Genomic DNA, 25,175 nt, shown 5'->3' with positions numbered 1-25,175 from the left:
GACTTTGGCTCAGGTCATGATCTCACCGTTGATGGGTTCAAGCCCCACGTCAGGCTCTGTGCTGACAGCTCAGAGCCTGGAGCCTGTTTCGGATTCTGTGTCTCTCTCTCTGCCCCTCCCCTGCTCATGCTCTGTCTCTCTATCTCTCGAAAATAAATAAACATTAGAAAAAAATTAAAAAAAAAAATCATCTAGGCTACCTGACTTGGAAGCTGGTGCTCTTTTTACTGAGGTAGAGGAGTTTGTCATTATGTTCTTTTTCAACAGGTGACACTTTGGGGGTATGGAGTGTGTTGGGAGCTTATGATTCTTCAGGTTTCTCTAACCACTGTTTTCCTGCTTAGGGTCAGAAAGATTTTAAACCTGCGTGTGTTTGAGGATGAGAGTGGGAAACACTGGTCGAAGAGTGTGATGGACAAACAGTATGAGGTGCTGTGCATCAGCCAGTTCACCCTCCAGTGCGTGCTCAAGGGGAACAAGCCTGACTTTCACCTGGCAATGCCCACAGAGCAGGCAGAAAGCTTCTACAACAGCTTCCTGGAGCAGCTGCGCAAGACCTACAGGCCGGAGCTCATCAAAGGTAGGCAGAAGGGTGAGCTGCCCAAGAGGAGAGTCTCTGGCATACTTCTAGGCAGGTCGAAAAGAGAATCTGCGATTATGGCATCTCTTTTTCCAGAAAGTTTGTTGTTTGTGCTTATCACTTAAAACAACGTAGTGGCTGCTGCTACTGCTGTTGTGGTAGGAGTTCTCTGAATGCCACGGATACTGTTTACTCTTTTTCATTCTTTATTTTTTTAATGTTTATTTATTTATTTTGGGAGAGAGAGACTGTGAGTGCCTGCATGTGTGAGGGAGGGGCAGAGAGAGGGAGAGAGAGAATTCCAAGCAGGCTCCTTGCTGTCAGCGCAGAGCCCCATTTGGGACGTGATTCCACGAACCGTGAGATCATGACCTGAGCCAAAATCAAGAGGCAACGCTTCACCAGCTGAGTCACCCAGGCACCCCACCCTTTTTCATTCTTCTGTTCACATTTGAAATATTTAGCAACCCAGAAGTGTGTTTGATATAGTGGTGTTTAATGTTGCTTGCTTATGATATCTGACAGAGAAGACAATGCAGGTACAAATGTGAGTCAAGTGGCATTTTATTTAAAAATTTTTTAAATTTATTTTTGAGAGAGAGAGAGAGAGAGAGAGAAAGAAAGAGAGAAAGACAGAGCATGAGTGAGGGAGAAGCAGGGAGAGACAGAGACACAGAATCTGAAGCAAGCTCCAGACTCTGAGCTGTCAGCATAGAGCCCCATGTGGGACTCAAATCCCTGAACTGTGAGATCATGACCCGAGCCGAAGTCAGACGATTAACTGACTGAGCCACCCAGGCGCCCTATAGCCACGTGTCATTTTAAATTTCTAGTAGCCATATTAAAAAAAAGTAAAAAGAAACAAGTGAAATTAATTTTATTTAGTTTTATTTACTTATTTAAAAGTTTATTTACTTATTTTGAGAGAGAGAGAGAGAGAGAGAGAGAAAGAACATGAGCAGGGAAGGGGCAGAGAGAGAAGAAGAGAATCCCAAGCAGGCTCCACACTTGTCAGCGCAGAGTCCAATGTGGGACTTGAAATCACGAACCGGGAGATCATGACCTAAGCTGATGTCAAGAGTCAGATGCTTAACTGACTGAACCACCCAGGCGCCCCTGGAATTAATTTTAAAAGTATATTTTATTTAACTCAGTATATCCAAAATAGTATGATTTCACCTTTTAATCAATATAAAAAGTTATTGAGATAATTTTCATTCTTTTTTTTGTGCTAAAGTCATCTAAATCTGGTGTGTAGTTTATACATATAGCCCATCTAAATTTGGACCAGCCGCATTTCAAGTACCCAATAGCTGTGTGTGTGTAATGGCTATCATATTGGATAGTGAAGGTTTAGGTCTTTACTTAACTGTTTATTGGAAGGAATGCCAACCTAGTTTGAGATTTAGTCTAGAAAATGCCTTGCTCTAGTGGTCTTGGTTTACGGGAGAATTATGAATCTGAAATTATGTGTCTTTTTAAAAAGGGGACCATTCATTTCTAGTCTGTTTTCAGGTTTCTGGAGGGCAGATTGCATTTAATACCATCATGTTTTGTCTTTTTCTTCAGTTATTAGAATGTTTAGCCTCCTTTGGTAATACATCTCAGTGTGAGACTTTCCTAAGAATGTCTCAATATCTAATTACAGTTTCTTTTGCTGCCATCATACCCTTTTATAGACATCTAAGAGTTGTTAACAGTTAACTCTGTGGTATCTCCTATACTTTGACTTTCTCTGGAAGAAACAAACCCTGATCCCTTATTTATTGTATCTGTTTTCAACCTTAAGTAAGAAAAGTTACTGCCTAATTTTGAAGCTCTGTAGCAAAGCCCCACATTGAGGATTATCAGCTCATCAGATTACTTACGTTTAGAAGAGTGATATTCCTATTCCTCTTTGGCATTTCCTTTTATCTTATTTCTCACTTGTGTAAGGTGTCTCTTTGCCATGATCAGGACATCCCTGCCTTAAATCCCACTCTTTACTTGGGTCCTGGTTGAACGGAATTGTATTTGCCTCTTCTGGAAATAATTCAAGTTTAGAGCTCCATTCACAAGTCTGGTCATGGATGTCTCCAGTGTTTTCTCCCACCCTGTGTCAACGGGGTTCCTTCTGCATGGCCTTGCTGCAAACATATTTCTTCCAAAATTCAGTAGTTAAGTCTTCTGAATAATTATTTTTCTTTGCTGAGCTGGGGATTAAATGGTGTCATCATTGTCTCCTCTGATTGGTATTTGTAGAATCATCCCATTGCTGAGTAATCTCAGACAAATTTTGGAACACTCTGAAGTCCCTTGAAAGGACGAGCACAAGGAATACCATAAGAGTGTAAGTGAAGGCATTTTAGGTGGCGGAACACTGGTGCTTGTTAAGGAATGCCCAAGTGAAAACAAATGAGCATTCACCTGAGTCCTTAAAGAGGAGTGTTTTGTGTAGTATTAGGTGTTTTGTGTTCCTGTTACTTTTTAAATAAAGTTTACTTATTTATTTTGAGAGAGACAGAGGGCACATGAGCACTGCATGAGTCGGAGAGGGGCAGAAAGACAGGGAGAGAGAGAATCCAAAGCAGGCTCTGCACTGTCAGCATGGAGCTGATGTGGGGCTCGAACTCATGAACTGTGAGATTATGACCTTGAGCTGAAATCAAGAGTTGGGCACTTAACCAACTGAGCCACCCAGGTACCCATGTGCCTTTTACTTTTTGAAATGATGTGTATTTTGTCCAGGTAATTCTGTGAAGTGCCTGAAGCAGTGTACTGTTAACAATATAATTTTATAATGGGTCACAGTTTAAGTTTGTGGGGATATGATATATCTGATTGTTTTGATGAAAAATTGATGTGATTTATACAAAAAGTTTTAATCAATTTATTTCCAAGTCCTTTGGGCTTTCAGAAACAACTACAGTGATATCAGTAGGGTCTCTCTTGTTCTTTCAGCTTTTTATCTCTTTTGTGGTCTTTGATGGAACAAGATGCAGAGAGCATGTTGTACACACTTGCTATGTTTTGGTTAATTTTGAGTTTTTGGCTTCCAGCTCCAATATGGAGAGCCCCCCCCCCCCCCCCCCCGAGAGCTGAAGGGATGTTGGAACACAAACAAATTGCTAATGAATACATTTTATTTCTTTTTTTTCTTTTAAAGTTTATTTTATTTAAAATAAAGAGAGCACAAGTGGGGGAGGGGAGAGAGAGAGGTGAGACACAGAATCTGAAGCAGGCTCCAGGCTCTGAGCTATCAGTGCAGAGCCTGATGTGGGGCTGAAACCCACAAACCGTGAGATCATGACCTGAGCTGAAGTCGGATGCTTATCCGACTAAGCCACCCAGGCGCCCCTATATTTTCTTTATTTTAGGATTCTCAGGGCCACTTCAGCAATTTTAAGACTTAAAGTAGTTTAATTTGTTTTTTGGAAAAAATTAAAATTTTTTTCTAGTTTTACTGAGATACAATTGACATATGTTAGTTTTAGCATTAGTTTTAGTTGTACCACATGATGATTTGATATGTGGGTATATTGTGAAATGATCACTAATGTTAGTTCAGTTAATGTTCATCATCTCACATAGTTACAGTTTTACTTTTCTTGTGATAAGAACTTTTTTTTTTTTTTAGCTTTATTTATTTGGGTTACCTGGGTGGCTCAGTCAGTTAAGTGTCGCATTTGATTTCCCCTCAGGTCATGATCTAATGATTTGTGAGATCGAGCCCTATGTTGGGGTCTGCACTGACTGCGTGGAACCTGCTTGGGATATTCATTCATTCATTTTCTCTCTCTCTCTCCCTCCCTCTCCCCCCCCCCCCCCCCCCTGCCGCTTGCACACATGCGTGCATGCTCTCTCTCAAAAATAAGTAATTCAACCAGAACAAAGTTTATTTATTTATTTTTGAGGGGGGTGGTGGGAGCGTCAGTAGGAGAAGAAGGAGAGAGAATCGCAGGCAGGCTCAGTACTGTCAGTACAGAGCCCAACTTGGGGTTTGAACTCACGAACTGTGAGATCATGACCTGAGCCAAGGTCAAGAGTTGGATGCTTAACCAGCCACCCAGGCGCCCCTGTGATGAGAACTTTTAAGATCTACTCTCCTAGCAACTTTCAAATATGTGATACAGTATTGTTAACTTTGGTCATTATGCCATATCTTATATCCCAGAATTTATTTATCTTACAATTGGAAGTTTGAACCTTTTGACCAGCTTCATCCATTTTACCCACTCTCCACCCCCTGCCTCTGGCAACCACCAATCTGTTCTCTGTATCCATGAGATTGGTTTTTTAGATTCCATGTATAAGTGAGATTGTATAGTATTTGTCTTTTTCTGTCTGATTGAAAGCCCTTAATGTCCATCCATGTTCTTGCAAATGGAAGGATTTCCTTCTTTTCTTATGGCTGAATAGTATTCTATTGTGTATATATATCACATCCTTTTTTAAAATGGTTTTGTTATTATTATTCTTAATTTTTTTTTTTTTTTTTTTTTTTCAGAGAGAGCATACGAGCAGGGGAGGGGCAGAGGGAGAGAGAGAATCTAGAGCAGACTCCACGCTCAGCATGGAGCCTGATGCAGGGCTCGATCCCACGACCCTGGGATCATGACCTGAGCTGAAATCAAGAGTCAGAGGCTCAACCAACTGAGCCACCCAAGCCCCCCCCCGCCGCCCCCCTCCCCAGACCACATCTTTTTTATGCTTTCATCTATCAGTAGACACTTAGGTTGCTTTCATGTGTTGGCTGTTGATTTAGTTAGATTTAGCATTTATTTTCACTCCCTTCCTCTTCAGTGATTGAACTTTATTTTAAATTTTATTGTTTCTCTTACTTTTTAAGGATTGAATAGAGGGAAGATTGTCCCTCCCACCCAGTGCTCACACCCAGTGCTCATGTGCTTTCAGGCATTTCCTCACCAGCCTCTTCCACTTGGACCCCCACCCACTTGGACCCCTGCCAGACTTAAATGAAACAGGGTTTATTGCTATATGACTGAAGAATGCAGAGATATGATGAGTTCAGGTTCAGCTTGCACTGCATTCCTTCTGTCATTGCTGTGACTGTTTCTCTGGGATTCGCTGAGCCCTGCTTTCTCCCATGTGTGTTAGCCTTGTCTTTAGGCTGGCCTTCTGCAGGATGGCCATGATGATTGCAGTCTTCACAACTTACCATCCCAAGGAGAACGAGCCTTTGTCTCTTCATGTCAAGCAGAAGTCCTGAAGGTCACTTTGGGCCAGCGTAGGTTGTATGTCAACTCTGAACCAGTATGGGATGGACTGCATGGCTCAGCTTAGGTCATGTGTTTCGTGGCCTATGGAGTTGACTTCCTGAGGACCACCGGAGTCACAGTGGAGGTCTGGGGCTCTTGGGAAGGGGGATGGAAGAAGTGGCTCTTGGAAGGCTACTGAAAGTGCCATTGTATGTCCTTCAGTTGCTTTTTTGGTAGCCGTGGGGAGGTGGGATAAATAGAAGGGGTGTGGGCAAGAGGAGTAGGCAGTCCTAGCAGTGGGGATAGAGGGGATGGAGAGGGGACTGTCATAGATGTGTGCGCAATTAATGAGGGTGTCCTTTTCACCTGTGTCTCTTTTCTGGGCACCTGGGAGGGAGGGGCTAGTGGCATAATTACCCCAAATGGCTCTTTGAGGCCTGCTCTGCCCCAGTTGGCCTTGAGTTGGTCCTTGAAAACCAGGCTGACCCACACACCTACATGACCAGAATTCTCAGCACCTTTGGCCTGTTTGGGTGTAGTCTGTTTGGAACCCTCTTTGCTTTTGCTGTGGCACACCCCCACTCTGCTCTCATTTGGCTGGCCGCCTGACCCTTTGGCTTTGTGAGGGCATCTCCTCTTCTCAAGAACTTGCCTACCTTGCCTTTTGCTCCTGTTAGCTATTGCTGCATAACACACCACCCCAAAATTCAGTGGCTTAAAAATAACCATTCTGTTTTCCTTTTGTGGGTCAGGAATTGAGGGGGGGCTTGGCTGGGCACTTGTCTCTGATCCATTTAATATTAGCTGGGGCTGGGGTATCTACTTCTAAGATGGCCTGTGTGCATCTTGCTCCTCCCCTCCTCCCACCTTATCTTATCCTCCAGGGTCTCCCCCCATCACTTGGGCTTCTCATAGCCTGGTAGTCACAGGGTAGTTTTCTTTCTTTCTTTTTCTTTCTTTCTTTCTTTCTTTCTTTCTTTCTTTCTTTCTTTCTTTACTTTTTTTGAGAGAGAGTGCACGCGAGCAAGCAGGGGAGGGGCAGAGAGAAGGAGAGAGGGAGAATCCTAAGCAAGCTCTGCACTGTCAGCACAGAGATGTACAGGGGGCTTGAACTCACGAACTGTGAGATCATGACTTGAGCCAAAGTCAAGAGTTGGATGCTCAACCAACTGAGCCATCCAGGCGCCCCAGGGTGATTGGATTTCTAACACTGTAGCTGGCTTCTCCCACTACAAGCACTCAGGAACAGGTGTTTCAACAGGCAGGAGAAGAAAGTGCCAGCCCCCTGAGGCCAGGCCCGGAAAGGGGTGCAGCATCAGTTCTGCCATATGCTATTGGCTAAAGCAGTCTCATAGCCCATCCAGATTCCAGGAGAGGGATGTAGACCCACCTTGCAATAGAAGGAATGTCAGAGTTTGTGGCCATTTTTAATCCTGCACAGTTCATAACTCTGGTGCTTTCAAAGGGTTTTTCCTGTTCTCTGGCTTTTCTTCCAGTAATTGCTTTAGGGGTGATAAACCTAATGCATACATTCATCAGTTTTTGCCCTCTACTGCAGGATGAGCCAGAGGTTAAGGGTGCTTTATTGGACACTCAGACTGATTGAGTGGACCCAGGAAACTGGTTTCAAATGTGCCCCTCAGCAGCCCCTTGGGAATCCCCATCCTTCAGATGGGCGCTGAAAGTAATGTTCAGTGGGAGGCATTAAATGCTCCTAAAGTTGAGTATTGAGCATGCATTGCTTTTATAGTTAGGAAAAAGTAAGTGTTATACCAAAATGGAATAATTGAAAAGAGAGATCTCTGCTCTCAAGATCTCTGTTTCTTGTTCCAACTCTGAGACATTTGTAATGGGCCTAGGAAAGCAATCACCTGCAGGCTTCGTTGAGCAAATCCAAAGCTGCCATGACATTAAAAAGAGCTACCTGTGTATTCTCTGTGGGGACTGATCTGTTGTGGGCTGCAAAGGGCTAGAAAAACGTTGAACGACATTTCAGGAGTGCAGCAGCTTTGTGATTGCCTCAGCTCTGTTCACTCCGTGGGGCATCCATTATGTCCAGGTCTCCTAAAGGTTCGTAATGCAAAGAGAAAGCACAGGAGGAGGAAGCCCACATCTAGTGTTTGCTTGTGGTTATTGTTTAATTTAGTTTATAGATTTGTTTAATTTTCTACTCTTTTTACTGCATAAAGCACGTTAGCAGCCTGAGTGAGCTTTCAGTGGAAGCCTGTTTTGTATACTTTGGCAAGGGCTGTGATGCCAGAGGCATTACTGTTGATGTAAATTTAGGAAATCGTAACGTGGGATCACATCTTCATTGATGATAAATGGCAAGCGGTGCCTGGGTGGCTCAGTCGGTTAAGTGTCCGGCTCTTGACTTTGGCTCAGGTCAGGATCTCGCAGTTCGTGTTTTGAGCCCCATGTCGGGCTCTGTGCTGGTAGTGCAGAGAGAGCCTGCTTGGATTCTCTCTCACCCCCCCCTCTTTCCGCCCCTCCCCTGCTCATGTGCTCTGTCTCTCTCTCTCTCTCTCAAAGTAAATAAATAAACTTAAAAAAATAATAGTAAATAAATGGCAAGACTGGTGGATGGCGACACAGGCCGATGGCTCTAGTGAAGTGTGATGCATATGTGTGACTGATGTTGGTCAAATCAGTTAGTTTTCTGTCACTCCTTCCTTTTCATTCATTCTCTTCAGTGATTGGCTAACCAGCTTCCCTATTTATTTCTGCCTGTCTCTTTTAGGTCTCAGACTTAGACTAACTGCATCATCTCTGTGGCTACAGTTTACATTCCGTTTGCCCAAATGGCAAAACCATATCCGTTTTTGTTTTTAAATCCTAGCTTTTCATGATTCCTTGATTGGCTTAGTTGATTTTCCAAGGTGAACAACAGCCTACTTTTACCAGTTCTCCTTCCCCTACCTAACTGTCTGGGGCCCCCTTAAAACCAGTGTCATCATTGTGGTGGTGGTCCAGTACCCTGCATAATGGCAGAGTGCCTTATACACTGTAGGCACTCAGTTATTTTGTGTGACGAGCGTCCCTGGGCCCAGGGTGATGAGGACAGGCAGTGGCTCTGCTGTCCCATTCAGCTGCTTCCTCTCTGGGCTCCTTCTCCCACCTGTCTTTATTCCCCTTTACCCCTTTTATTTCAATTCCTGAGCCCTCTTCATACTTTTGTCGTGAATTGAGGGGTCAGCCCCTTTTTCTTGTGCAGTGACGTTTAAAATAGGAATATTTTAAAACCGTATTGATTTGGGGTCTACAAATTCAGAAATGTTGATACATTAGTTGGCCCTCTTTATATTTTATGCAAAGGGTCTATAAAACAAATGAATAGTGTACATGATATGGTATCTCAGTTGCTTTCTCTCTCTTTGTTGTGCCCTGAGGGGATCCTCCAGTTTACTAATTTTTCTTTGACTGTGTCCAGTCTGGAGTTTAGCTTGTCATTTGAGCTTTAAATCAGTCACTTATTTTTTATTTTCAGTATTCTTCTTTCTAAAATTAACTTATTTTTTTTTTATTGTGGTAAAATACACGTAACATGAAATGAAGCATTTTAAAGCATAGAGTTCAGTGATAGTGTATTCACAGTGTTGTGCAACCATCACCACTGTCTAGTTTCAAAACATTTTCATCACCCTAAATAAGGAGACCCTGTACCCATTAACCAATCACTCCCCATTCTCCCCCACTCCTAGGCCTAGAAACCATGAATCTGCTTTTGGTCTCTATGGATTTGCCTCATCTGGATGTTTCATACAAATGGAACCATACAATATGCAGCCTTTTGTGTCTGGCTTCTTTGTCTTAGCATAATGTATTCAAGGTTCATCCTTTGAACATACATTGTGCGTGTCTGTATGCATACATTGTAACATTTATCAGTACTTCATTTCTTTGCATGAAGAATATTCCATTGCATGAATATATCATGTTTTGTTTATCTGTGCATTCATTGTTGGACACCTAGCTTGTTCCCAACCTTTTAGCTGTTGTGAATAGGGCTGCTGTAAACTCGTGTACAACTTTTTGTTTGAACACTCACTTTCCATTTTGTTGGTTATATACTCAGACGTGGAATTGCTGGATCATACAGTAATTCTGTTTAGTTTAGTGAGGCACTGCCAAATTGTTTACCACAGTGACATTTTGCATTCCCACCAGCAGTGAGGGTTCTGATTTCTCTGCATCTTTGCCAACATGTGTTACTTCCTTTTTTTTTTTTTTTTTTAATGATTATAGGCATCCTACTGGGTGTGAAGTGCATCACTGTGGTTTTGATTTGCATTTTTCTTTCTCTCTCTCTCTTTTTTTTGATAAAATATTATTATTATTTTTTTTAAGTTTTAGAGAGAGAGAGGGCTGGAGCTGGGGAGAGGAGAAGAGGGAGAGAGGGAGAATCTTAAGCAAGCTCCACTTGCAGTGCAGAGCTAAATCCCATGACCCTGGAATCATGACCTGAGCTGAAATCAAGAGTGGGACACTCAACCGACTGAACCACCCAGGCACCCTCTATCTTTTTTCCCTTCCCCTTCCCATGTGTTCATCTGCTTGTTTCTTAAACTCCACATATGAGTGAAATCATAGGTACTTATTTCATGTGATACAATACACTCTAGTTCAGTCCACGTCATTGCAAATGGCAAGATTTCATTTTTTTTTTTTTTAATTTTTTTTTTAACGCTTTATTTATTTTTGAGATAGAGAGAGACAGAGCATGAACGGGGGAGGGTCAGAGAGAGGGAGACACAGAATCTGAAACAGGCTCCAGGCTCCAGGCTCCGAGCTGTCAGCACAGATCCCAACGCGGGGCTTGAACTCACGGACCGTGAGATCATGACCTGAGCCGAAGTCGGCCGCTCAACGGACTGAGCCACCCAGGCGCCCCAAGATTTCATTTTTTAAAAAAATTTTTTAATGTTTATTTATTTTTTGAGAGACAGAGACAGAGCATGAGCGGTGGAGGGGCAGAAAGAGAGGGAGTCATAGATTTTGAAGTAGGCTCCAGGCTCAGAGCTGTCAGCACAGAGCCCGAAGCAGGGCTCGAACTCAAAAACTGTGAGATCATGACCTGAGCTGAAGTCAGACTCTTAACCGACTGAGTCACCCAGGCGCCCCAATATTTCATTCTTTTTGATGGCTGAGTAATATTCCATTTTGTGTATATGAGTGGTGTGTGTATGTGTGTGTGTGTCTTTGTGTATACTACATTGTCTGTATCTATTCATCAGTCAGTAGACATTTGGGCTCTTTCCATAATTTGGCTCTTGTGGATAATGCTGCTATAACCATTGAGATGCAGGTACCCCTTCGAATCTGTATCGTTTGGGTGAATACTTAATAGTGCTGGGTTGTAGGGTAGTTCTGTTTTTAACTTTGAGGAACCTCCACACTGTTTTCCAGAGTGGCTGCACCAGTTTGCATTCCCACCAGCAGTGTCAGAGGGTTCCCCATTCTCTGTGTCTTTGCCCACACCTATTTCTTGTGTTGTTCATTTTAGCCATTCTGACAGATGTGAGGTGGTACCTCATTGTGGTTTTGATTTGTATTTCCCTGATGGTAAGTGATGTTGAACATTGTTTCATGTGTCTGTTAGCAATCTGGATGTCTTCTTTGGTAAAACGTGTATTTGTGTCTTCTGCCTATTTCTTTACTTTTTTTTTTTTTAACCATAAATACATACAATTTTTATTTGTCAATTATAGATTGATAAAGCTAGAAAAAAAAGACAAATGCAAGAATGTTCCAAGTAGCACTGTTTGTAAGAGCAAAAAATCTGAAACAATCAAAATGCCATTGACAGGAACATGATTACTTGTGGAATATCTTTTCAATGTAGGTGAAAATAAATGAAGTTACCATTCATGTATCATTATAGATGAATACTTGAATGCTAAATGAGAACAATAAGTCATAGAATAATACATACAGCATGATAACATTTAAAAAAAATGCTTAAAAATAAGAACAGCTAAACAGTATATTGATAAAGAAGCTAGGGAATGAATGAGCTAGGGAAAGGGCACGTATAGATACAATTCCAACTGTTAAGTGGATGACAGTTCCATACATGTTCATTTTTTATTATACTTCTTTATGTATGTATCACATATGTAATAAATCATATATATGAAAAAATATAAAATATCTATCTGTAAGATCCCAAAGACCTTATATAGAAAAGGAAGTGTCCAGTGAAGTTTAAACAAAAGATATCTCTTCATTGGGAATCTCTTTCCAGAAACAAAGAACTTCATTGTCTAAGCACCTTTTAACAGTATTAAAAATTAAAGTTGTCTTTTCCAACATTATTTATTTCTGATTTTGGTGTTTATGAATGCCTCTGAAATTCTCGAATGATAAATAACAGAAAAACTTTCCCTGGCAACCTATTCTTTTCCTCCTTTTTCTTCTCCTCTTCTTCCTCTCTTTTCTTTCCAACCAATTATCAATCATTTGTTGCTTTATAATTGTTACTGATTTTTCTTAGTTGGATATACATAATTTCTAAGATGTTTGCCTCTAAAATACTTTTTTTCCAACATAGAACACTTTCCTCAGATGATAGCTTGTCTTTTCAGTATTTTCATTTAACTTTTCAAATAATTCTTCCATGGCTCTGTCAGAGCTTGGAATTTCCCTGGAACTCCACAAACTACAATAGCCAACATTCATGTAGCACTTACTATGCTTTAGGTTGTAGTCTGTTACTGCATTCAGTCCTCATGAAAACCCTACAGTGTTATCCCTGTGTTGCAGATGAGAAAGCTGAGGCACAGAGAGGTCAAAAATCACAAATGACAAAGCTAGAATTCAAGCCAAGCAGTTGAGTTATAGATTCCTGCTCTTAACTAACTACCACATCATCATGATGTCCTTTTGATTTTATATCAACCAGTTTTCTGTCTGAAGCAGTAAGAGTATCTATTGCTTATAAGAACAAATTTTCGGTATCTTTCAACTCACCATTATTATTTTTTAAAACTTAAATTCAATTTCATTAACATACAGTGTAATCTTGGTTTCAGGAGTAGACCCAGTGATTTATCTCTTACGTATGATACCCAGTGCTCATCCCAAAAAGTGCCCTCCTCAATGCTCATCACCCATTTAACACATTCCTCTACCCACCTCCCCTCCAGCAACCCTCAGTTTGTTCTCTGTATTTGAGAGTCTCTTATGGTTTGCCTCCCTCTCTGTTTTAAAAAATCCTTTATTTTTCCTTCCTTTCCCCTCTGTTATCTGTTGTGTTTCTTGATTCCACATATGGTGAAAAAATATGATCTCTTTCTCTGACTGAATTACTTTGCTTAGCATAATACTCTCTAGTTCCATCGACGTTGTTGCAAATGGAAAGATTTCATTCTTTTTCATCACCTGGTAGTATTCCATTGTGTGTATATGTGTGTGTGTGTGCAGCATACATATATACGTATATATGTGTATGTACATATGTATGCATGTACACATGTATGTATAAATGTATATATGTATGTGTATATGTACATATGTATACATATACATATAATGCATATGTATGTATATGCATATGTGTATATATACATATGTACGTATATATACCACGTATTCTTTATCCATTCATTGGTCAGTGGACATTTTCCATATGGGCAGTGTAGTCTTTCCATACTTTGGCTACTGTTGATAGTGCTGCTATAAACATTGGGGTGCATGTGCCCCTTTGAAACAGCACATCTCTGTCACTTGGATAAATACCTAGTAGTGCATTTGCTGGATCATAGGGTAGTTCTATTTTTAATTTTTTGAGGAACCTCCATACTGTTTTCCAGCATGGCTGCACCAGTTTGCATTCCAGCAGTGCAAAAGAGATCCTCTTTCTGCACATCCTCGCCAACATCTGTTGTTTCCTGGGTTGTTAATGTTAGGCATCTGACAGGTGTGAGGTGGTATCTCGTTGTGGTTTTGATTTGTATTTCCCTGATGATGAATGATGTTGAGCATTTTTTCATGTGTTGGTTGTCCATCTGGATGTTTTCTTTGGAGAAGTGTCTTTTCATGTCTTTTGCCCATTTCATCACTGTATTATTTGCTTTTTGGGTGTTGAGTTTGATAAGTTCTTTATAGATTTTGGATACTAACCCTTTTATCTGATATGTCATTTCCAAATATCTTCTCCCATTCTGTCGGTTGCCTTTTAGTTTTGCTGATTGTTTCCTTTGCTGTGCAGAAGATTTTTATTTTGATGAGGTCCCAGTAGTTCATTTTTGCTTTTGTTTCCCTTGCCTCCAGAGACATGTTGAGTAAGAAGTTGCTGTGGCCGAGGTCAAAGAGGTTTTTGCCTGCTTTCTCCTTGAGGATTTTGATGACTTCCTGTTGTAACATTTAGGTCCTTCATTTTGAGTTTATTTTTGTGTCTAGTGTAAGAAAGTGGTCCAGGTTCATTCTTTTGCATGTCGCTGTCCAGTTTTCCCAGCACCATTTGCTGTAGAGACTGTTTTTATTCCATTGGATATTCTTTCCTGCTTTGTCGAAGATTAGTTGGCCATACGTTTGTGGGTCCATTTCTGGGTTCTCTATTCTGTTCCACTGCTCTGAGTGTCTGTTTTTGTGCCAGCCATGCTGTCTTGATGATTACAGTTTTGTAATACATCTTGAAGTCCGGGATTGTGATGCCTCCAGCTTTAGTTTTCTTTTTCAAGATCGCTTTGGCTATTCAGGGTCTTTTCTGGTTCCATACAAATTTTAGGATTATTCTAGCTCTGTGAAGAATGCTAGTGTTATTTTGATAGGGATTGCATTGAATATGTAGATTGCTTTGGGTAATATTGACATCTTAACAATATTTGTTCTTCCTATTCAGGATCATGGAATATTTTTCCTCTTTTGTGTCTTCTTCAATTTCTTTCATAAGCTTTCTATAGTTTTCAGTGTACAGATTTTTCACCTCTTTGGTTAGATTCATTCCTAGGTATTTTATGGTTTTTGGTGAAATTGTAAATGGGATTGATTCCTTAATTTCTCTTTCTGTTGCTTCATTGTTGGGGTATAGGAATGCAACCTATTTCTGTGCATTGACTTTATAACCTGCTACTTTGCTAAATTCATGAATCAGTTCCAGCAGTTTTTAGGTGGAATCTTTTGGGTTTTCCATTAGAGTATCATGTCGTGTGCGAAGAGTGAAGTTTGACTACCTCCTTGCTGATTTGGATACCTTTTATTCCTTTTTGTTGTCTGATTGCTGAAGCTAGGACTTCCAATACTATGTTGAATAACAGCGGTGAGAGTGGACATCCCTGTTATGTTCCTGACCTTAGGGGGGAAAGCTCTCAGTTTTTCCCCATTGAGGATATTAGCGGTGGATCTCTCATGTATGGCTTTTATGATCTTGAGGAATGATCCTTCTATCCCTACTTTCTTGAGGGTTTTATCAAGAAAGGATGTTGTATTTTGTCAAATGCTTTCTCTGCATTTATTGAGAAGATCATGTGGTTCTTGTCCTTTATTTTATTGATGTGATACATCACGTTAATTGTTTAGTGGATATTGAATCAGCCCTGCATCCCAGGTATAAATCCCACTTGGTTGTGGTGAATAATTCTCTTAATGTATTGTTGGATCCGGTTGGCTAGTATCTTGTTGAGGATTTTTGCATCCATGTTCATCAGGGAAATTGGTCTACAGTTCTCCTTTATAGTGGGGTCTCTGTCTGGTTTTGGAATCAAGGTGATGCTGGCTTCATAGAAAGAGTTTGGAAGCTGTCCTTCCATTTCTGTTTTTTGGAACACTTCAAGAGAATAGGCTTTAACTCTTCCTTAAATGTTTGGTAGAATTCCCCTGGAAAGCCATCTGGCCCTGGACTCTCTTTTTTGGCAGATTTTTGGTCACTCATTTTTTTTTTTTACTGGTTATGGTCTGTTCAGATTTTCTATTTCTTGCTGTTTCAGTTTTGGTAGTGTGTATGTTTCTAGGAATTTGTCCGTTTCTTCCAGATTACCCATTTTATTGGTGTATAATTGCTCATAATATTGTCTTATTGTTTGTATTGCTGCTGTGTTGGTTGTGGTCTCTCCTCTTTCATTCTTGATTTTATTTATTTGGGTTCTTTCCTTTTTCTTTTTGATCAAACTGGCTAGGAGATTATCAATTTTGTTAATTCTTGTAAAGAACCAGCTCCTGGCTCATTGATTTGTTCTACTGTTTTGTTGTTGTTGTTGTTGTTGTTGTTGTTGTTGTTGTTTTTTGTTTTTGTTTTGATAGCATTGATTTCTGCTCTAATCTTTATTATTTCCTGTCTTCTGCTGGTTTGGGGTTTTATTTGCTATTCTTTTTACAGCTATCTAAGGTGTAAGGTTAGGTTGTGTACCTGAGACCTTTCTTCCTTCTTTAGGAAGGCCTGGATTGCTACATACTTCCTCTTATGACTGCCTTTGCTGCATCCCAGAGGTTTTGGGCTGTGGTGTTATCATTTTCATTGGCTTCCATATACTTTTTAATTTCCTCTTTAACTTCTTGGTTAGCCTGTGCAGTCTTTAGTAGGATGGTCTTTAGTCTCTAAGTATTTGTTATCTTTCCACATTTTTTATTGTGGTTGGTTTCGAGTTTCATAGCATTGTGGTCTGAAAATATGCACGGTATGATCTTGATCTTTTTGTACTTGTTGAGGGCTGATTTGTGTCTCACCGTGTGATCTATTCTGGAGAATTTTCCATGTGCACTGGAGAAGAATGTGTATTCTGCTTTAGGATGAAATGTTCTGAATATATCTGTTAAGGCCATCTGGTCCAGTGTGTCATTCAAAGCCCTGTTTCTTTGTTGATTTTCTGTTTAGATGATCTGTCCATTGTTGTAAGTGGGGTGTTGAAATCCCCTAGTATTACGGTATTATTATCAATTCATTTCTTTATGTTTGTGATTAATTGATTTATATATTTGGATGTTTCCACGTTTGGAGCATAAATGTTTACAATGGTTAGATCTTGGTGGATACACCCCTTAATTATGATATAATGCCCTTCTTCATCTCTTGTTACAGTCTTTATTTTAAAGTCTAGATTGTCTGATATAATCCGGCTTTCTTTTGGTGACCATTAGCATGGTAGATTATTCTCCATATCCTTACTTTTAATCTGAAGGTGTCTTTAGGTCTAAAGTGGGTCTCTTGTAAACAGCATATAGACAGATTTTGTTTTCTTATCCATTCTGATACCCTATGTCTTTTGATTGAAGCATTTAGTCCATTGACGTTTAGAATGAGTACTGAAAGATGTGAATTTATTGCCATTATGTTGATTGTAGAGTTGAGGTTTCTTGTGTTGTTCTCTGTTCCTTTCTAGTCTTTGTTGCTTTTGGTCTTTTTTTTTTTTTTTTTTTTTTTTCTTGCATTTTCTCCCTTCAGAGAGTTCCCCTTAAAATTTCTTGCAGGGCTGGTTTAGTGGTCATAAACTCCTTTAATTTTTGTTTTTCTGGGAAACTTTTTATCTCTCCTTCTATTTTGAATGACAGCCTTGCTGGATAAAGAATTCTTGGCTGCATATTTCCAATTGAGCACATTTAATATATCCTGCCACTCCTTTATTGCCTGCCAACTTTTTGTGGATAGGTCTGCTGTGAACCTGATCTATCTTCCCTTGTAGGTTAAGGACTTTTTTTTTTTCCCCTTGCTGCTTTCCTGATTCTTTCCTTGCCTGAGTATTTTGTAAATTTGACTATGATACGCCTTGTTGATGGTCGGTTTTTGTTGAATCTATTGGGAGACCTCTGTGCTTCCTGGATTTTGATGTCTGTGTCTGTCTCCAGGTTAGGGAAGTTTTCTGCTATGATTTGCTCACATAACCCTTCTACCCCTTTTTCTCTCTCTTCCTCTTCTGGGACCCCTATGATTCTGATGTTACTCCTTTTTAATGAGTCACTGATTTCTCGAATTCTTAAATCGTGCTCTTTTGCCTTAGTCTTCCTCTTTTTTTCTGCTTCGTTGTTCTCCAGAAGTTTGTCCTCTGTATCGCTGATTCACTTCTATGCTTCATCCATCCTTGCCGCTGTGGCTCCCATTTGAGATTGTAGCTCAGTTATAGAATTTTTTTTCATCCTGACTCATTTTTACTTCTTGTGTTCCACTATGTGATCTGTTTTGGAGAATGTTCCATGTGCACTGGAGAAGAATGTGTATTCTACTACTTTAGGATGGAATTAGAATCCACAGAAAGGGATTCTGTTTTCAACCCCAGCTAGTATTCTTATTATTGTGATTCTAAATTCTGGTTCAGACATCTTGCTTGTATCTGTGTTAAGTCCCTGGCTGTCATTTCTTCCTGTTCTTTCTTTTGGGGTGAATTCCTTCATTTTGTCATTTTGAAGGAAGAAAAGGAATTAACAGAGAAAAAAAATAATTAAAAACAACACAAAAAAATCAATAAAGGATGGTAGATCCTAGGTGTGTTTTGGTCTGCTTGTTGAAAGGAGCTTGATAGATTAGAGAAAAAAGGAAAAGATAAGAAAAAAAAAAAGGAAAAAATAAAAAATAAAAAGGAAAACATTTGAAAATTTGAAAAAATGAATACAGTAAAATAGAACAAAATGAAATGATGAACATAAACTAGAATTTAAAAAATTTACAAAAAAATAAAAAACATACTAGAAAAAAATTAAAGAAAAATCTTTTTAATAAAAATGGAAAATAAAAATAATTTTTTTCTCTTTCTGTATTCAAGAATAAGAAAAAGAAAAAAATTAAATAGATGGACCAGCAAACAGACTAAAATATTATTAAAATTACATCAGTTTCCCCTAGAAGTCAAACTATGAAGCACTTTATGGTCTGTAAACTAAGCAGTCGGAGAGACTTGTGGTGTTCCTCAAGAGCATAGTTGGCCCAGTTGGGTGGGGCTTAGTGCTCTGTTCTTCACTAGATGGCGCTGCTTAGTTTACCGGGGTGGACCGTTGTGGTGCATGTAGTCGTGTATGTGCATACATGGGAGGGGTGAAAATGATGTCACCCAGCTACCCAGTCTCTAGTATCAGAGCTCTGTTTTCTCCCCTCCTGGCAATCAAGCACCTGCCTTTGTCTTTGGCTTCTGTCCACTCCAGCGTTTACACTGTCTGTGACCAAGCCGTCAGGCTGCCAGGCTCCACCTCCCTCCTGAGTTTTATCTCAGATGCAGCTGTTTCCCAACCCCTCACATCTGAAGGACTGCGGCTATGACCTGTTCTCACCCTCCAAGGGAGGATCTCACCAAGCAATGGCTGGGTGCCCACCTGACCCCAGGAATGTTCGTGGGATCATGCTGCGGCCAATGCCCAGAGACTGTGGCTAGGTGCCAGCCTGCCCCAGAAAAAGTTCACACAATCGTGTAGCAGCAGCATTTCGGGGATTATGGAAAATCACAACACACATCTGACATGAGACTTCCCCCTTAACGTCCTTGTTCCAACACCAGCAAATGTGGTTCCCCAGGGTCTGCTGGGACCTTTGCATGTTGGGGGGCCGCACAGCCTCTACCAAATGTCCTCCCAGCAGGGGAATTGCCTCTCCCTCTGTGGCCCGAGGACCCCTTGGACCTCGCTCTCTGCTCTTGGGAATTCGCCCTTCCCACTAGAGCGATGCCAGTTATCAAGCTGTGGAGTTTCAGACTCTGCACTCCCCCTGTTTATGGAGTCTTAATGGAATTTAAACCCTCCCTTTCGCCTTTCTCCCTTTGTTGTTCAGTCCCTTGCATACTTTTCCTTTCCTCTCCAACTGCTTATGGATGTGGGGGTGCTTTCCTGTACTTCCCTCCCCCCTCCACCCCATCTCTGTCCTCTCTCCACAAGCAGAAACAGTTCCCTGCCCTCCGCAGCTTCTCTATCCCCCAGTTCACCTCTCCATGTCATGTACCTGCTGATTTCTGTGGTTCAGGTTGTGCTAATTGTTGTGTTAATCCTCAAATCAGTTTTCAAGGTGTGCAAGATGGTTTAGTGTTGACCTGGCTGCATTTCAAAGACGAGAGATGCAAAAAAACTTACATGCTGTTCTGCCATCTTGCCCCCCGCTCCTTTTTTTTTAAACATTTATTTGTGAGAGACAGAGAGACAGAGCACGAGTGTGGGAGTGACAGGAAGAGAGGGAGACACAGGATCCAAAGCAGGCTCCAGGCTCTGAGCTGTCAGTATAGAGTTTCCCCCAGGGCTCAAATCCACAAACCATGAGATCATGTCCTGAGCCAATGTTGGATGCTTAACCAATTGAGGCACTCAGGCACCCCTATTTCTGTGAGCTTTTAATATATGCTGTGAGTTGTAGATATTTTTCATCCATTTTGTTATTTGTTCTTTGACCTTGCTTTAAGGGATTGTTTGCTGGACAGACTTTTTTTTTTTTTTTTAATGCTTATTTATTTTGAGAGAGAGAGAGAGAGAGAGAGAGAGAGAGAGAGAGAGAGAGAATGAGCAGGGGAGGGGCAGAGAGAGGGAGAGAGAGATAGAATCCCAAGCAGGCTGACCTATCAACACAGGGCCTGATGTGGGGCTTGAACCCTCAAACCGTAAGATCATGACCTGAGTTGAAACCAAGAGTCAGACACGTTAACTGGCCGAGCCTCACGGGAGCCCCTGAGTGATGATATGGTGGTGGAAGAGTGTCCTTGCCCCATGGGATCAGGCTCTTTCAGTAGGTCTGCACAGGCATTGCACAAGGCCCATGTAGGTCCGCTGGGGCCTCAGACATTACATTGTCCCCACACAGGCTCACTGGTGCCTCAGTGTGGAGACCTGGTAGCCTTCCATGCAGTTATCCCAGATAGAATGATGCCTGGGACCCCAGTAGAGCTCAGAGATATCCAAGCAAAGCCCTGATGGTCAGAGAAAACTTTGCCTTAAGCTTCCTTGTAATGCAAGGAGGGCTATAACAATTGCCTTGAATCTGACTTCAGAACTTTAGCTCAGATGAGAGTTTAATATCCTAGTGAGAGATTAATTGTAGGCCATTTCCCCCGGAAGCCCCTGTTTCCAGCTCTTTGGTTTGGAATTGGGCTGACCCCCTTTGGTGACAGGTGCCCTGACTCTTGGGAGTAGGCACTTTCCATCCTGGGCCACAGGACTCGTTCCCCATTTTCTCTGGCCATGGAATCCCACACCTGAGACATCTGCTGCTCAGAGGAGGTATTTCTCTTGAGTGGATTGAACCACAACAGAGATAAGCACAGATAAGCAGAGACCACTGGTAAGGGGGACTGAGTCTGAGGAGAAGCCACAAGTTCCAGGGATCGCTGTTTGAGTTCCCTCCATGGGCCTGGACATGGAATGGAATCTGACAGTGGTTCTAATGCTGTCGACCTAGGCTTGGCTCTCATTCTCAGAGAAACTTGGCTAGCAGGGCCTGCCATGTACTCTTTCTCTGATAACTGAATAATTTCCCAGCTAAGTCATTTAGGAAGTGCCATTGCTGGAGCTGCTGGTCTTTGCTGATGGCTCCCAGAGCCCATGCCTCTGCTTTACAGGCTCCCTTGAGCCAGATCAGCCCACCGGGGAATCCGTGCCCTACTGGTGGCACCCTGAATTGGCTGAGCCCTCTGGGGATATAGGGCCAGGAGCACTCTAGAGAAGCAGTTCTATGCTGGTGGACAGAGCTGCCATAGTACCTGTGGCCCACCAGGGTCACACTCCTCTGGGCTCCAGGTGTGATGCAAGCCTGTGGGTCTAGACCACACTCCTTTAGCTGCAGTGGCCCTCGCCTTGCCACATGCTTATTTTGAGTACCTCACTTCCACACATTTTCTTGATTTCTTGGTTCCCAGCCTATGCACCCAATGTTGGGTCCCCCATCAATAACCCTCTTCTGGGGTGCCTGGGTGGCTCGGTTGAGCGTCCAACTTCGGCTCAGGTCATGATCTCGCAGTCTGTGAGTTCAAGCCCCGTGTCGGGCTCTCTGCTGACAGCTCAGAGCCTGGAGCCTGCTTCGGATTCTGTCTCTCTCTCTCTCTCTCTCTCTGCTCCTCCTCTGTTCATGCTCTGTCTCTCTCTGTCAAAAATAAATAAACATTAAAAAAAAAATAACCCTCTTCTGTGCCTGCCCAGGCTCTGAATAGCTTTAAGGTAGAACAAAGAGGTAGCCTTGGTGGTGAGGAGTTTGCCTTAGTGACAGAGGGAGCTGCCTTTGGGGATGTACTTAGATGGACTGGCCCAAAGGTAGGCTGGTCCCTAGAGGTAGGCTGAGTCCTAGCCTGATCTTGGCCATTGCAGGCTGGCTCTGGAAAGCAGAATGAGTGGGCTTGCTCCCAGCCAGGCCAAGAAATGACCATCATGCCTTTTGTTCTCCATTTTTCTTCAGTAGCATGTTCTTTCGGTGTGGTTTTCTTGCCCCCTGCACTCTCCCTGCCCCCATTTGTCCATATTCTACCATGGAGAGTGGTGGGAATGACAGTAGTAACAGAGACTCAGATTTCCTGTACTCTGACTGCCTGGCTGTGGGCCCAGTGCCATGCCTATACTAACATGCATCTTCCTTGTGGTGACTATCCTGCTATCATCCTTGAACAAACGGGCACGGAGAGGCAGGGCAGGGCTTCTCGGGGAGTGGTGACTGTCAGTCAAGCATTGTTGAAAGGGAGGGATGTCAGCCTTTGCACAGTAACGGGGTGCATTGGTTTGGAGCTGGTAAGGCCCTTGGATAGTGGCTGCTGGAAACCAGGTCACAGCAGGTTTGGGGCTCATAGCTGGGAGTTTTCCAGCTGGAGCATGTGGCACAAACATGCCTGACACATGCTTCTCCTCCAGCTCTGGATAGAACCCTGGGACTTATATTTAAGGACGACTTGATCATATCACCACTGGAGCCCAGATGTAGTTTTGCAGATTTGTTGCTGTCTTTTAAGATTATTTTTTAAAAATGTTTTTATTTCCCCTGGCCAGTATAATTTTTCATGGGGCTTTACTCTTTGATCTGAACTATAAAAAATGTACCCATGTTAAGACCTCTTAAAACGTGTCTTTGGATTTATTGTCTGTACAAATGGAAGTTCAGATAATAGTTCTGTTCATAACTGAAGAAAAACAGGAAAGAAGATAAATTTCTCACTACTTGGAATGATAAACACGGTGAAGCATATGCTGTAATCCTGGCAACAGAAATTCAAGGTCGGAAATAATTCCTTTCCTCCTGAGTCTGCCTTCAGCTTCCCTGAGGAGTGCAGCGGCTGAAATTTGCTACTAATTGTAGCCATAATTTTAGCATGCAATTAAACACATGATTTCCTTCCCAGCTGATGTCTTTTTTGCTAGTCTGACATGGATAAAACAAACGCTCTGTAGATTTGAATGGCCACTTTAATCTGATAGGAGTTCAAGAAAAGTCACCATTGTTTGAGCACATTGGGCTACCCAGTAGGAACTAAGTTAATCTTGCCTGTAAAAGTTGTGAACAACGTGGGTGCTTCTAATGTAGTTTCTAATGCTGCTGTCTGTACGTTGAAGAAAACTTTGGTGTGCCCATTTTGCTAAGACCCTCCATGAGGGTAAGGATCTTTGGAGGGAGCGATACCAGGGGAAAGAATCAGAGATGAAAATTGTGCAGTTGTGGTAGGAGCAAATGCTCACAGAGATCTCCTCATGCAATGGTGGGTCTGGTACTGGAGGGACCCCAGCACCTGAGAGCATAGCTGCTCTTCAGGAAGGAAAGGAGCCGGAAAGGCTCCAAGCTGGGCTGCCCTGGGTTAGTGTGTCCATTTGGTGCTTTTCTTTTCTTCGACCTCTCCCAGAGGGTCGTTTGCCCTGTAAAGGATGTTTTGTGTGAAAATAGAGCTCCTTGCCTAGGGGAGTTTGGGAACCACCAGGGTAAAGAAACGAAACAGATTTCTCTACTCAAGGATGTCTTGACAGCCTATTACTTGCTGCTGTGCTTTGTGATTCTCTAAGGGAGAGTTCAAACAAATGGGGTTTTCCAAAAGTATGTGACCGTGGTATTCTTTATTCAAGGCATACCTGGCAGGGCACAGGGAAGCATGGTTCTGGTTGTGTGGAGCCTCTCAAACATGACTTCTTATAATAACAAGAGCAAATGCTGGTTTTGCACACACCATATGTGAGCCGCTGTCCTAAGCACTTGCATGCACTGTTTCATTACATTTTCCCTGTGATTATGCCCTCTTGTTAGCATCCCTGTGATACAGGCAAGAAACTGAGCCATTGGGAGGTCAGGAAAGTTGCCCCAGGACTCAGAACTTGTTGGGGCGGGGCCTGTCCTCTTCCAGCCTGGGTCTTTGTTGTCCTTCAAGTCCTGGACCTTGTGAAGCCTCATCCAAGAATCCCCCAAGGGGGATTTGGACCCTCCTCTGGCCTGCAGAGCCAGAATCCCTCAAGGTCTCTGCCATGCTGCATTGTCACCACAATGTGCCCAACTGTCTTCCATACTAGACCACAGGGTTCATGAGCGCCAGGGCTATCTGTGCCTTTGAGCTGAGTCGTTGATCTCTAGCGCCATGCCTGGCACAGGGTTGCTATGAGTGAAAAGCGGTGAGCGATTTTCAAATGTGGACTGGATCTCATATGCTCTCTTTGCTCCTTAATGGTGGGTGGCAGCAGAAGAGTTCCTGATGGTTCTCAGTTTCTGAGGACTTCTGTTTCACTCTGGACCCAACTCTTTTCTTTCTTTCTTTTTTAAATGTTTTTAGTTTTGATTATGTTGAGAGACAGAGAAGAGAGAGAGGGAGAGAGAATGCATGCACGAGCAGGGGAGGGGCAGAGAGAGAGAGAGAGAGAGAGAGAGAATCCCAAGTAGGTCCCTTGATGTCAGCATAGACCCCCATTTCAGGGCTGGAACTCACAAACTGTGAGATCATGATCTGAGCTGAAATCAAGAGTCAGATGCTTAACTGACTGAGCCATCCAGGTGCCCCAAGGACCCAGCTCTTCTCTTACTTTGGATTTATTAGAGAGAAATTGTCTTGACCAGTGTGTTACTTTGAGTAAGCATCCGTATGTGTCATCAACAGTGTTTAGGCCCAGGGCTTAACATTGGTACTTGGATGTGTGGAGTTGACATTCTGATATTCCATGGCATCATCTCTCAAGGCATATTCTTGGCTTTTTTTTTTTTTTTAAGTTTATTTATTTATTTTGAGAGAGACTGAGGTGAGGAGGGGCAGAGGGAGAGAGAGAGAATCCCAAGCAGGCTTACTTTGGTAGTGCTGAGGCTGATGCAGGGCTTGATCTCACAAACCATGAAACCTAACCTGAGTCAAGAACAAGAGTCTGATGCTCAACCGACTAAGCCATCCAGCCACCCCTTGGCTTTCTTTATAAGTGTAATTTAGCATTTGGGGATTGATAGACACAATTGAGTGGGTTTGAGTGTTAGAAGGTTTGAAATAGGACATAGAGAGGTGCTCTTTTCTGGGGTAGCCCATAGCCATTTTGAAATGAGTCCTAGGGAGCTGAATGGTTCCAAC

General features: G+C 42.2%; 1 protein-coding gene across 3 annotated transcripts in view; it reads left to right on the top strand.

Annotated features, from left to right (window-relative positions):
* Positions 1-25,175, top strand: part of DTD1 (D-aminoacyl-tRNA deacylase 1) — a 209,639-nt gene that overhangs the window by 5,337 nt on the left and 179,127 nt on the right. For all 3 annotated transcript variants that reach the window (XR_009603703.3, XM_060611267.3, XM_060611282.3), the window contains exon 3: positions 345-580. Coding sequence is in view for 2 of the 3 variants with exons in the window: in XM_060611267.3 (XP_060467250.1) it covers positions 345-580 (236 nt within the window). In the remaining variant the exon portion in view is untranslated. The remainder of the gene's footprint in view (positions 1-344; positions 581-25,175) is intronic.

This window comes from Panthera onca, chromosome A3 (genome assembly GCF_046562875.1).
Source record: "Panthera onca isolate mPanOnc1 chromosome A3, mPanOnc1 haplotype 2, whole genome shotgun sequence".
NCBI classification, from domain to species: domain Eukaryota; kingdom Metazoa; phylum Chordata; class Mammalia; order Carnivora; family Felidae; genus Panthera; species Panthera onca.
Note: the sequence above shows the minus strand (reverse complement) of the source record. Positions and strands in the feature narration are given on the sequence as shown.